General features: G+C 38.3%; 1 protein-coding gene across 1 annotated transcript in view; it reads right to left on the bottom strand.

Annotated features, from left to right (window-relative positions):
• Positions 1–6,299: 6,299 nt before the first annotated feature.
• The window catches only part of CCDC3 (coiled-coil domain containing 3), a 58,124-nt gene continuing 49,758 nt past the window's right edge, over positions 6,300–14,665 (bottom strand). Inside the window, exon 3 of the mRNA XM_075208650.1 lies at positions 6,300–7,444. Within this exon, the coding sequence (XP_075064751.1) occupies positions 7,169–7,444 (276 nt within the window). The 3' untranslated portion in view covers positions 6,300–7,168. The remainder of the gene's footprint in view (positions 7,445–14,665) is intronic.

The raw sequence follows: 14,665 nt of genomic DNA on the forward strand, positions 1-14,665 counted from the left end.
AGATCAGGCAACGTGGTGTTGACCACAGGTGCTTAATATAGGGAGTGTTGCCTGATCTGCCAATTGAGTTAAAGGGACATACACTGAAATATAGGAAAGGGCTGCGCATGCGCAGACCCTCAGGATGGAGGACGGCCACGGTTCCTAAATGTCCGGGAAGAGGCACTCACGGTCCGGTGAGTGACAAAAGATGAACAAAGTCATAAGGGATTTATTAATATTAAAATTGGGTCTGTGTGATGCTCCACAGAAAAGTTAGGTCATTTAGTAGAATTGAGTAGTAAATCAGACAAAATGCAAATGGTGATTGAAAAAAGTATCACAGACACAACCCCTGGGGGTGGGGACAGGTGTTGAAATGTCTTTAAAAAACTGAGACCAGTTACAACAAATTGTCAGATATTTTGGGAAATCAATTCATATTAATAAGCTGTCCATCTTCCTTGGCAATTTCCCATGACACAGAGTATGCCATGCTTGTAAGCAACACTCTGAATGTAACCCCGTTTATGAGACCAGTTACAACAAATTGTCAGACTTTTTGGGAAATCAATTCACATTAATAAGCTGTCCATCTTCCTTGCCAATTTCCCATTACACAGAGTATGCCATGCTTGAAAGCGACACTCTGAATGTAACCCCATTTATTTTAAACTGCTTTGCTTGCGTATGTCAATCTATTAATTGTTTATTTATAGCTGTATGCCCTGTACTTTTGTATTTTAAATCTATAATTTAATATGTTGTGTCCTTGATATTCTAACAAATCCATTAGCCTGTTAATAAGAATATAGCTTGACCAAGTTAACCCTTTGAATGCCAGTGTGTGATTTGTTGATACATTTGATTAACAAGCTGTGTGTGCTTGCATTTACATTTGTGTAACAGTCTGGAAGTGTGAAGAGTTAACCCCTTGCTTGCTGGTGTGTTTCTTGATAGTCTGTGAATAGCTAGAAGCCTTGTGTGCCAATGTGGGACAGTATATTGGGGTCATATTGCCCATATGCAATAGGTGGTGGCAATCCTGAAGTGTGTGAGGTGTGAGAGCTGTTTGGGGGCGGTTCAGTAGGTCTATAACCTGTGTGATAGGTAAAGAGGGACTGCGGGCTGGAATCGTGTGTGACCTCATACAGCTAACACCCCCAAAGTCACGGCAGCTGTGTGAGCGTGTTTGTGACAGCTGCTTTTAAATTGACCTTAGTCTCTCTGTGTCTGTCTGTATGTTAGGAAATTTAGACTGTAAGCTCAAATAGGGCAGTATCTGATGTGAGTTCTCTGTACAGTGGTGCTATATAAATTGATGATGATGGAAGTTCACAGGAATCTATAATCTGCAAACTCTATTTTTCTAGGAAACAGGGAATTGCCACTGATCCAGTACCTGGTGATTGATCTGAGGAGCTGTAGTATGTGTGTTTCTGTTGGTTTTTAGTAGTATCTAACTACCAATGGGCTGCATACATTGTTTATTATACATTACTGTTTTATTAGTTTCTGATCTACATTGTATTTTGGTTTATGTTTTTATGTTAGTATGCACATGTATTTTCAAATAAAAATGGATAACATTTTATTCTAAAAATAGGAGGTGTACTCTGTACATGAACCATGGGATCTTAGCATGGGAGGGAATCACAAAAAAGTGTAATCTCTGGATTCCTGTAAAACTGCACAATTTTCTTGAAGGCCTTGGCTGTCAGAGAGACAGAACTCAGAAATAGTCTCTGGTTTGACAAGGGGGTAAATGTATTAAGCTGAGAGTTTTCCAGCGGGTTTGAAAAGTGGAGATGTTGCCTATAACAACCAATCAGATTGTAGTTATCATTTTGTAGAATGTACTAAATAAATGATAGAATCTGATTGGTTTTATAAACCCACCGGAAAACTCTCAGCTTGATACATTTACCCCAATTAGTCAGTTAATGCTCCCCTGGTAAGTATATAGTAAGTAGCTGTTAATTGGATCTCTCTTGGCAATGCCCACATATATCAAGACTTCTCTACAAAGGGTGCAGGACTTTATGCACCCCCATTTGATTTATGGAAAATGCAGCTGTTTTATCCAATTGTAAGAAAAAGACTGCCCAAAGCTGAGGAGGGACTAAAGCACCTGGCAGCTTTTAGTTCTTATAAATTGATACTGTGAGAGAAAGGGGCCCTTGAGTAGTGGATGAGAAGGGGGAAGGGAACAGGTCAACCAGTTGCTGAGTTCCTCCTTCACCTGGTCTGTTAATGTTATCTGTGGAGGTTTAATGAGGTATGTTGCAAATACAAACAATATGGAGTTTATTTAAGAGTTTACAAGCAGACAGGAAATAATCACAATCTCTGAAATTTTGCTGGCATGATGAATAAGCACAAGGTAACACAAGACTCATGCAGGGATATGACAGGCAATACAGAACAATACACTAAAGATATTTCTGGTGCAAAGTAACACAGTCTTAGGCAATGTAAGGCAGAAAGAAATGTCTCTTATAACAAGGCTAGTGTAAATGTTCACAGAGTCCAATAATAACTGCAAAGCACTAGCTACTGGAGAGCAAAGAATAATTACCACTGGTCTTGCTTGGGGATTCTGGGTGGATGCAGAACTGAAGACGAGACAACAAACAGTTCTTCAAAGGGTAATACAAGGAGCTATCACCTGTCCAAGGTGTTTTACTAACGCTTCTACATCGGACAGGCAGCGCCTCCTTGCATTATCGCTTTAACACCAGAAATTCTACTGTCGCCCTTGAAAGTGATGTAATTTATGTGTCTCGGCATCTTCATTTGTCACAATTTTCAAACTTCTGCTTTTAAACAGTCGGATTTAGCGCTGTGTCGGGGATGACCGTTTCGGCCAATTCATGTCGGGGTAAGTCTTGTCAGGTTTGTGGCAGTCGCTCTAATGACTATCTCCGGTAAAGATAACTTTAATGAAACATGAGTATGTATTTCAAAGTCACAGCCTTGTTTTTCTTTAAAAAAAAATTAAGCATTTGCACAGTGTAATGCATATCAGAAACAAAAAGCAAAACACACTATATTAACGTCAATTTTTGTTTTCAGTTTCTAATCTGCTGTGAAATTATCCATATTCAGTTGCCTCCACTTGTACCAATGTACAGCAGGTATGTTATAGTGTGTATATCTTCTTGGTAATATTGCTGTGCAAATCTCCTTTATAGTGCTATCTTGTTACTGTCCGATACTCTAAATAAATATGCTTAAGCATAATGCTACTGAGTGAGACAATAATTGCAGATGTCAATACATTTGCAACCTAGGTACAGTATATTAGAGATGCTTGAATTATTCAAACCGATTTGAAATTCAATCATATTTGGCAATTTAGAGGGTTGGTTTGATTTTTAGTTTGAAGTCCAAATTCATGGTTTGAAGTTTGAGTTTACCCTTAAAACATAAGACATTAAATAAACTATAAAATGTTGCATGTTCAAGCTTAAATGATTCATGACATAGTATTTTTAAAAAAATTTTTTTAGAGAGAATTCCACAAACTGGTTTGAGAACCACTTTGAAATCTCTAATAGTTTTTATTCTAATAATGTGTCTTCAATGTAAAAAAGTTGAGGTTTCACCCTTTAATTTTAAACCATGTTCACCAGTTAGCTACTGATAGCACCACCAATGGCAGAGCCTTTGCAACATTGAGGCAACAGCGGAAAGTGAAAAACAAACCTTTTATGAAAAGAAACCAGGCTAAAATAGTATTATCTTTATTGATGTAAAATACAGTGCAAAGAGAACAGAAAAAATATAAAGAGCCATAAACATTAGACAGACATCAGTATTTACTGTAAATTAATTTTCCAGAAATGAAAATGTATTGGCATTGAGCCATAAACAATAATCTACAGTACATTTCTGAACAGTATCCATAGGTAACATTGCCAAATTCTCATGTGCTAAGACATTGGATATAGATGACAAACCAAAAGAAACTTAACAACAAAATAAAATACATACTGGGTGTGATTAGTATATACAATTTAGATTACATTATTTTAGTTAATTTCCTCTGCCTCTATATAGCAGAACTGTGGGAGTTCCATGCCAGGCACAACCAAGTTTGGGAAAAGTACCAAACTCACTACTCCTAAATTTCTTCTCCCAACTTTGACAATCAGGAGAAGGGGAGTGTTCAATTTTTAACAGTGATTTTTACTAAGCAGCAGCCCTGTTCAATTAAGTTCCGTGTTAGAGAATGAAATAGTGCGGTTTAAATTTATACTGTTCCAGGTTATCAATGAGGGAACTGCGCTGGCGGTGTGAGTGCTCCTGAATTACAGCTTGTCTCTGGCGTAATATACCTACAGTTCTTCTTGTTTGGGGAATGTTATCTAACCAAATACATGTGATAGGAAATTATCCTTACACCTGATGCAACAGTATAAATGTGCAGTAAATAATGAGAGATTGTCTTTCCTTAGTTTATTGCGTATTGGACCAGCTAAACCAGTTGTTTGCTATGGGTTACCTCACATTTGCTCCATATATTATAAAACTCAGTTTAAGTGCTGGTGATGCCCCTTTCATAGGCTTTCAATGACTCCTTCCAAAATCAAGTATTTGGAAACCCCCTAGTAGAAATCCTGCATTTGCCTCTGTGTAAAGTTTCAAAAGTGATACTTTCCTATAAAGTATAACATCATATCCATGGCTAATTCTCATTTTGTCAGTTTTGCTCTCTGACACTTTTAAGCTAAAACCAAAAAATGTAGCAGCAGCTATTTTCTACTGGTGGATTATGGATTTGTACATTAGCTAAACATTAGCATTGTATAACACAAAATCTATTGAGTTTTTCTATAGATTCTATAAATATTATGCAAAGCCCAAATATATGTTACAAGGGCTGAAAACAATATGTTGTAGCTAGAATAGTTAAAGTACTTATGTTGCTATAACACGTTGCATTTTCTTTAGTATAGTAATGGATATAAATTAAAAAAGTCCCTTCATCATATGGTCCAAAAACAGCCCCCAAGCTCCAAAAAAAGTGAGATGTTCCATAATGATCATGCCTCTCATCTTAATAAAAACGCTTAATGGAATCCACCCTGAATTAGCAGTATATCACTTACCTAAAGTAAAACATTGTGGCCACCAAATCAAAGTATTATTATTCAGCTTAGTTGCCATTCTTACCTTTGTAGTTGGAGGTAAGGCTTAACACAAAGCAGCCATCCAAATGGATAGCACCAAGAAAATAAAGCTTTATTAAAAGCATGGTAGGTAAACTGAATATACTATGGATGATTGTATAGTTTGTACAGCACCATTACTTGGGTTTGCCTTGTTGTGAGTAGTTTTTCTTCCTTTTCTTTAGAGTCTATTGATGCAAGGTGCGAAAAACCTGGCAATTCTATAAATTGCTTTGTATGACATAAGCTAAGACACTGTAGTGTTTAATATGCAGGAAGGGATTGTATGTACAGAAGTGATGCATTGCTCCTCCTGATAATATTTGCTCTCATCTTCTCTTACTGACAACACTAATATGTGCAATGATCTGCCCTGTTTCTTCAATAAATGCATTTCCTGCCTTTAAAAATAGTATTGATTCAGTTGAGTGGAAGAAATAGCTGGTGATGATAAAGGTCTCTTTTTGTTGAATTCTGTCCATTCATATTTAATCCCTATGTCCTTCTGTCACATGACTCATTTTGACTGTGTTCCACCACTGAGGGGAGAATGTTAGATTTACCTCACACAAATAACTTAGAAAATTACATTAATACCAATGTATATTTCTGAAAGCAACTAGGAAGTCTTGTTTTTTCTTTCTATGTTTGGAAAAAATTTCAAAAGTAAGTAAATTCTGTGCAAGATATCTACACAGTATATTTAAGTGTCAATTGCTGATCATCCTTCAAGATTATTGACCTTGGTGACTATGGAGAAAGCACACTTTGAAAGAATGACCCAATAATTGACCCATATCCCCGGATATTATGACTTTATTATAACTTAGAAGCATTGATATGACAACATTCTATTTCAGAAGTTGTATTCATTATGATTGGTCCAGTGGCGCACGCAGGGGGGGTTTCTGAGTCTCTAGAAACCCCCCCCTGCGCTAACTAAGTGGCCACTGTCCTATACAGCAGTCGCAGCGCTGTCAAAGAAGCGTCCGCGGCGGTGCTGTATTGTATTCAGCACATCCGCAGATGCTTCTTAGACAGCGCCGCGGCTGCTGTATAGGACATGCGCAGCAGCTCTCTCTCGTGTTTGTTTTTTGTTTTTTTCGGTCGGCGGGGAGAACCCCCCCCCCCCCCGACAATCCTCCGTGCGCCCCTGGGGTCCTCCAGCTCTGATGGAGATAGTAATTTATTCTAGATATCTGAAGTCACCAGACTGTAGGATTGTAGGAATGGAGGCAGAATAAATTTATTTATAAAATCTATAGATTTCTCTTGTCATGTGTGAGACTTTATGAAAGTAAGCTTTATTATGACTACATAGTATATTTGCATAGTACATTTGCATAAAATACACAGATTATAAAACATCCATTGGACATGTAAGGATCTTTACATATGCAGGATCGCTAATCATAAACTCAGCTACAAGGCATTATTGCTGTTTCTATGCTATAGAAATCTGTAACCCTGTCAATGTTTGTAGCTGAAAAAGACTATTAAACAACTTTAGTAACAATATAAGCATATTATTGGAGCTGCCCAGCAACTCTCAGTACAGGCCAACAATTGTCTAGAAAATCCTAGAAAGATCATAGTGAATTATTTTACTTCAAACTCTACAATGTAATGCAAATAGGTATAGTAGCTTTATACCACACCCCTTAGTTATAAATGCATTTTTTATAGGGTTCAAAGTTTTAAAACTATGAACAGCCAACTAAGTATTGTTAGGGACATTATCTATAAAGACTTTGTACTATCGGCACAAGAGCTACTCGGAAGCAACCTTTAAGTGCTGGCTAACCATTAATTAATAATTTCTCTAACAACATCCAGTATGGCGACCTAAACAAAGGAACAAATGCATATGTACACATATAATAAATTGGAATAAAAAATACACGACTATAGCAAATTGTAATAAAAAACATTTTTTTTTTACATTTTTCTTGTTACTTGATAAATGTAGCCTACAATGAAAGTTTTTCAATTTTTTTAAGATTTTAACTATAGACCTATACTTTAAGATAAGTTGAATGAGATTTTTTCTGCTTAAAAGAATTTACATGTGTGACCTGTCCTGCCATGGAAGCGAGTTTCTCATTCAGTTTCCTATTTATCATTTCCATATTATTGGCATTTTTTTTTGCTTGACGTAAAGATTTCTTGACTTTTTTTACACGATCTCGCAGCTGTTTGTTACGTTTCTCAAGGGATGCCACTTTTTGCTGAAGTTTCTTCGACCTGTCCTCTTCTTCGAATAAGGCACTCTGAACAGAGGAGCACATCAACTGTGGACAGAAAAACATTGCGTTAACGCACTTTTGGTGAAAATAAGTAGGTTGAGCTTGTGAAAGATATCAGTACTTTTATATGTCCTCATCCTCTTCCGAATCAAGTTATACTATAAACTTGATTCGGTAGAGGGTGGGGACAGATAACATAAATACAGAAGTGAAACTGGTGTGTTATTAATGTGAGCCTGGTCTAGAAATGAGGATTGGATGGGTAACACGGTTTCTTCGGAGGCCTAGAAGAAATACAATTAATTACAGCGAACCTAGTTTAAAATTAACAGTTGCTAGGATACTATTTGTTCATTTGAGTCCATAAGATGTAAGAAGAAATCGAGGAACTGACTGATGGAAATTTAAATATTTCCAAATGTTAGTTAAACCAGTACAGATTTACGAGGATATGCTTTGGATACCAGAATAAAGACAAAAGAGATTATTGACAAAAATGTGTTACAAAATCATCACTGCTAATAAATACTGTGTGGACAATGTTAAAGCAGAAATCCCACATAGAAGTTTTTTATTCTTTTTAAGCATGCATTTTATAGTCCTTGTTCTTTATCTCCTTTTCAAAATCTCTCTGGAGGTTGCACAATATTGCTGCCAGTTTCACAGATACAGGCTCACAGCTCTCAGCATGTCGTGTAAAGGCAGATGGTGGAAAAAGAGAGGGAAGATATTACATTACACAGAGCAGACAGAGCTCAGGGAGATGTATCAAGATCTCTGTGGTCAGTACATCATGTGCCATGGGACTGTGGTTGCCAAGTAGTTAGGAGGCTGCAGTGCCAGTAGGTTTGTCAATGGGAATGTTGAAATCCCATAGAATAAGAGTGAATAAGCCATAGAAAGTAGTGTGAAAACCAGGTGTCAAAGTTGTTGAGAAACTGGGAGCCAGAGCCAGGGGAGGTAGATGACAGTGTCTGAGAGGTGGAATAAAGAGAGGAAACGTGTGATATGAGGTTGAGAAGGAGAAAGAGGGTTCCAGAGGGATAACTCTGAAGATGCAACCAGGAGACAGTATAGATCGTTTTACTTCTTGCAATATTGAGGAAAGACAATGTGATAAATTTAGCCATGCTCAAGAACACCACATGAAGTCGTTTGGTTAAGATGGGAAGCCATAATTTGGAATTATGAGGCAACTGGGGAAAAAAATCCTAAAATGATTAGTTTCATGGTGAAGAAGAGGGACTTATTGCTTCATGTGAACTTGGCAACAGGACATTGGAAAGTAACCTCAGATATTTTGTCTTACTTTTGAAGCCATGTATAGAAAGGTGACCAAAGATCATGAAGTCCCACAAGGAACAATACACATGTTTGTGGAAATATTCCTACATATTCATACGGCAGTTCACTTAACTGTGTCAAAAGAATCAACACTTGCATACACAGTGAGGGTCATAGAAGAATACAGACAAGACTTGTTGAAAACAGGAAGTCACTAAAATTCAGGGAACATATTGTGGTGAACTGCAAATCACAAGTTGACCACTAAACACACAATGGGGAAACACATACAGACAAATCCTTACACCTACAGTTCTACCACAGGAGAAATAGGGGAATGTGCAATGTTATGCATACTTAAAGTTTGAAGATATATAACTTAATTGTCCACAAAAGATTCACAAAGAGTATGTAAAAAAACCTCTAACCACTTGGAGAACAATAATGGTTTGAAAAAGTAACCTCATAATGCTCATATAGAAGCCACACACATTTCTGCATTTGCTCTAGTAGCTATAATTGTGTCTGAGTATGTGGTTGTACCTAAGTTGATTCTTTTAGGCACACCTTCATGATCTGACATACAAATAGATTTCATTATTCCACTACCAGCCGGCAGCCATAGTTGTCAGTATACCTTGTTAACTAGGGACGTGTTCTTGAAGTGTATTGAAGTAATTCCAATGGTAAATGACTCGGATACCACCACAACACATGTCCTATGGAAACAGATTTGTCACTCTTGAGTATTCCCAGGATTACCGAATATGATCGGGGAACTCATTTCACTGGCAAGGTCATGAATGTGCTTTGTGAACTACTGGACATAAAGCAGATATTTCATGTACCCTACCATTCCCAACCAGCATTAACGCAATGTAAGAATGCATGACCTGAACCATTAAAACTTGGTTGGCAAAAACACTATTAAAGAAGGACTGATCATGGGTAACAACCATACCAACGATACTTATAGATATCCAGGCAACAAAGCATCAAATACATGGATTAATCTGTTTGAACTCATGTTGGGTCGCAAAATGCCACTTTGTTTCCCCAATGAATCCCAGCTGTCAAATCCCATAAAGAAAGCAGTTGCCATATATATGTTCTTACAGCAGGTAAAAGATAACCTGAAAGAACTGCTGCCATAAGCAACTATACAGCTGTACAAATCCTATCTACAGGGGGGACCCCCATGTCTGCCATAGATAACCTGGTAATGGCCAAATCATTCCATAATGCAGGTTCTTTGGTTGTAACCTTGGAGAGATCATATCTGGTCATTGAGGACATAGGGAATACCATGCTAAAGTGAAAAAGGCCAGTGACAACTAAGAAAGTCTCTCGGAGCAGGCACAAGGTGTGCTCATTGAGTTGGGTAGACCAGAGAAAGCACAAGACAAGAGAGCAAAGTTTCTGAAAATCACCACATCCCTATCAAATAGGGAAAAAAATGATCTATTGATAATCGCCATACTCATGCCTTTGCTTTCAGCAGATTATGGACTCTGAGGAAATAGGCTCCATTACAAACTCCCTTCTTCCATCGTAATCCCCAAATGCTGGTCAAACTGTCCTCTGAGGAAATATTATTACAGGTATTGGTACTACAGGTGAGTATAGTACTAGCAGATTCTGACTCCTAGAACTTGTGTGAACAAGAGTAGAGCAGCCATAAAACCATTAAAAAAAATGCATAAGATTGTACTAATCAGCTGGATCTCTTAGTGGTAGAATGTAAGTAAGGTAAAATACAGGTGACCTAATATAACTGTACATTTGTACTGAGCAAGTGGTCTTTGTATAGGTTTTGGAGAGATAGTTTTGCTGATGATACCTGGTGAGAATGTGTCCGCTAGTGAATGTGAAGTACATGCGTTACCCCTTAAGGTTTTTATCCACTTCAGGAATACAGATTTAGTGCCCACTAAATCAATTAGATGGGTATCAAAGAGCCTCCACTTACAGCCCGTAAGAAAACAACTGATAATTTTACAGTGGTAGGGAGTCCTTAAGATAAGGAGTCCTGAGCCCTGAAGATAATACAAGGGGAGATTATAATGAGTGGTAGATTCCCAAAGCAATCTTTGTTTGTTTGTGTGTTAGAACAAACACATACAACTTGGGCACCATGAAAGCATACTGTATGTTAAGAGACTCCCAACTGTTAATTACAATCAAATTCAAATATGGCCAAAGCAGTGTCATGATGAGGAAATTAAACTGTTGCAGCACAGGCCAGGTCATGTTGAGTGATAATGATGGGCCAGTAGACATAGGAGTATTATAAAGAGCAACCATTTTGAAAGTCAGAAGAGAAGACAAAATCAGGTACATTCAGGTTTGTCAATTATCAGAGACAGGTGTTACTGAATACTATTTTATTACATATGCATATTGGAGACCAGATAGATAAATGGTTTTGTAATATGTGAACCCATGGAGGTGGATATAGTATGTAAGAGTATAGATACCCTGGTAATTGATGTATGGATGGACAGTACCCCTATGACTGGGGAATACAGGACCTTAGTGGCAGATATATTATTATTTATATTAACATAGACTGAAGTTTTAAGTGAACATTCTATGAAACAGTGGATGAGGCATGTTGGACATGATCACTTTGTGTTTATCACTCCAAAACAAAACCCGTCAAATACATCTCCTTACAACCTGGACATAGTGACCTATGGAAGCTGACCAAAGGGAGAGGACAAACATGTGTGACTATAGTAATAATCCTCTATGAAAGAGAAGGCCTCCAGTTAAACCACACCTATACACCTGTAAAATATGTAAATGCTAAAGTGATCGATAGATTTAGGGCAAGAAATCAGATGCGATGACCTTAAGAAAAATAGGAGGAAGTGAGACATCAGTGAGAACTTACAACTTGCTCACGTAGATAGACTTGCTTACAGAACCTCTCTGTCTTCAGCCCTTCAGGAAAAGTTTACATGGTTAGTTGTGAGACTAATTTAGGAACAAGACAGAGCTCTGCTTGTTCTGGCCTGTATGGAAGTTCAGAGTGAACTCTCCGAAAATCTAAAACACATCGGGGCTCATGTATACTTGGACATAAGCACAGTTTTTGTGCGAGTCACATTGTCTAACAATGGGACACGACTTTCGATTCCTCCGGCTGAAATTCAACGCATGTGCGTCCTGTGGCTAGACAACTGGATACTTCTTTGGTTCTTGTATCGGTAGTCAGTTTAATGCCACTGACCGCCAATACCTATATGAGGTGTATCTGGAGCAGGTGCAAATATGCTTTACGATTGGCTGTTTGCATATTGAGCTCTCCAGCTAAAAGCACTCAGTGCTTTTACTATATTATATCGCATTACGGTCATCTATTTGCATTACTTATTAGACATTTACATTTGGAAATTATTGGAAACAAGATTCCTTTTTAATTTTGAAAAAGGTAAACAATGGATGTGGAGGTGTTTGGATTTCATTCATTTTTTTATGGAAAATGTGATTTTAGCATTTATTAATACCTTTCAAAACACTTATCTCCTGTTTATATGACCCTCCATTATATTATTAGGTTGTGCACAAATAAGGTAATTCAACACTGTCATGTCTTCCTATTACGCATAAGTATACACAATTGTACTCCTGATGCAAATACTACTGTTTTCTAGTTGGACGCATCTTGAGATACGCGCCATTCAACATTTTCAACAAAAATGTTATGCCTAAACTCGTAGCACAAATGCATCCAATTCTAAATAAGGCCTAGTATTGTCAGTCTCTCTGTGGCTTAGGTCTGGAATCCACTCCACAACCATTAAGCTTGACTCTTTTCAATCTCTCTCTTTAGCCATTCTGAGCAATACTGTTATATAATTTGGGGGAAATAGACTTTAAATGAGAACTGTGTATGCTGCATCCAATGTGCATGTCCAACTATATAATGAAAGTTAGGTCAGCTAAGGATGTATTTTAAGCTATCTATGCACTATGCATGTATAGTTTGCTGCTTTCTTCACTTTATTCGCGAGTGGGAAATGTATAATAAAGGCCATGTCTCACCGTGCTCAATTTAGGTCAGACCAAAAAAGTGTATTATTCAAACAACAAACAAAAGCACACGTGAACCAAAAAGAACATGCCAAATATCGTAACTCATTTTTGGGGCCTCTTGGCCCTTGGTCATGATGTAGCATTTTGTCTGACCTGGCTTCTGGTTACCCGTGATATGCAAGGGAACAGTGTGGATTCTGTGTAAGAAGCAGAGTGCATTGGGAAAGCAGAGAGTGGTGGTGCGACAGATGACATAGGTGCAGAAGTGGCTGGGGGTGCACCAGAGGTGGGAAGGACAGCAGAGGTGGGAAGGGCAGCAGAGGTGGGTTGAGCTTGAACAGTGGCTTGGGTGGCAGAAGTGATTTGGAAATAAGAGGTGGCTTGGGAGAAAGAGATGACTTGGGGGCAGTCTTGAATTGAAATTAAGAGGTTGGTAGTGAAATATTGTGTTGGGACAAAATGTGGTTTGGGCCAAAAGACTGCATTTGGGCTGGAGAGGGTAGTGGAACAGCATTGAAAAATTGTGTATTCCAACCATGGTAAAATGGTGCTTGATGCATTATCCTTCGATTGTCTGTGTGTGACTGGGTAGATCGTTTTCACGCCCCCAAGTTGCCTGGATATGGATAGTTATTGTAATTAATTGACAGGTGAGTCCGCCATCTTACATATGATATTGAGGGATCCGCGAGTGACGTGCCTACACCCATATGTGCAATAAGAACTAATCGGCGTGCAGGATGTTGACACATGTCATTCACCTGCAAACATGTGGTCTGCCACCTCCTCTCATGGCAAGCTGCGGGTCTTGACTGTAACAATGGATCGTTGCTTTTGACACGCAGCTCGGTATATCACGAATGAGGACAAATTTAATGCCTAAAGGGCAGTCTGCAGTTAGAATTTGCCCATAGGCGCAGCATTGGGCAGCTCCAGAAGTGGTGGAGCGTCTTGCAGAGGAGACAGCCATGAACCCATGTGGATCTGAGGGCTGAGATTGATGGGCGTAAGTACTCTATTAATCTTAATATTGAAGAAATAATATTAATGTTACAGATGTCCCATTACACAGCACGACGGCTTCTAATTTACCTCATTGTACAAAGTACATCACCTGCTAGGTAATAGTGATGTATCTGAATCAGTATGTGATTAATATACACTCCCCAGGGCATGTCAATATCAAAGTGGTGTATTGGTGTGTTTACTTGTCCAATGATGGCCCATGTGTGGCTTTGGATATTTTACACAACCTATTAATAGCTCAATGTCTATGTATGATTGAGACAGAAATAACATTTCAAAATAAACCAATGGGCCATATGTATTCCTAGAGGACACCACTGCAGCAGCCCTCACTGCCATGAGGAAGGTCAGGAGGAGAATCTTTTTCTCCATTTCTGTTTATGCCACCACCACATCTGCAGGAAGAGGAGAAGCCACAGTGGCTTCTGAAAGACAGTAAGTATCTGGATATTTGAAGGAAGTATAATTCTTTAATTTTGTTTTGCTGGCATAAGTGTTGTCCTCTGAAACACTTACTTTCACAAATGTGATTTACCCTAGACCTGGTCAAATATTTTTTTTTTACATCATGGGCATACTAAATTTTGGAGAAAAATAAACTCCCCTCACACACAATAAATAAGAGAATGTGCCTCCAAAAAAAATCACAATTCCTCTAGCTACTATTGTGTTCAGCATAACATGACCCTTTGCCCAAATGTTCACTTCTTGTACCCCTTGTGAACTGAGCTGATGAAGAGCTGCTCCAGTGTTCAAGCACCCAAGACCCAGTTAGATGCCGTCACTTTACTGTTGCAATGTTAAATTGTTTCCAATTATGTCGTCAAGTTAGGTTCCATATTAATTGCTGAAAGCTCTTCTAAACTGGCACTCTATCAAAACTGACTGGCAATCCAGACAGATGGTAGGATAAAT

This window comes from Mixophyes fleayi, chromosome 4, assembly GCF_038048845.1.
Source record: "Mixophyes fleayi isolate aMixFle1 chromosome 4, aMixFle1.hap1, whole genome shotgun sequence".
Lineage (NCBI taxonomy): Eukaryota > Metazoa > Chordata > Amphibia > Anura > Limnodynastidae > Mixophyes > Mixophyes fleayi.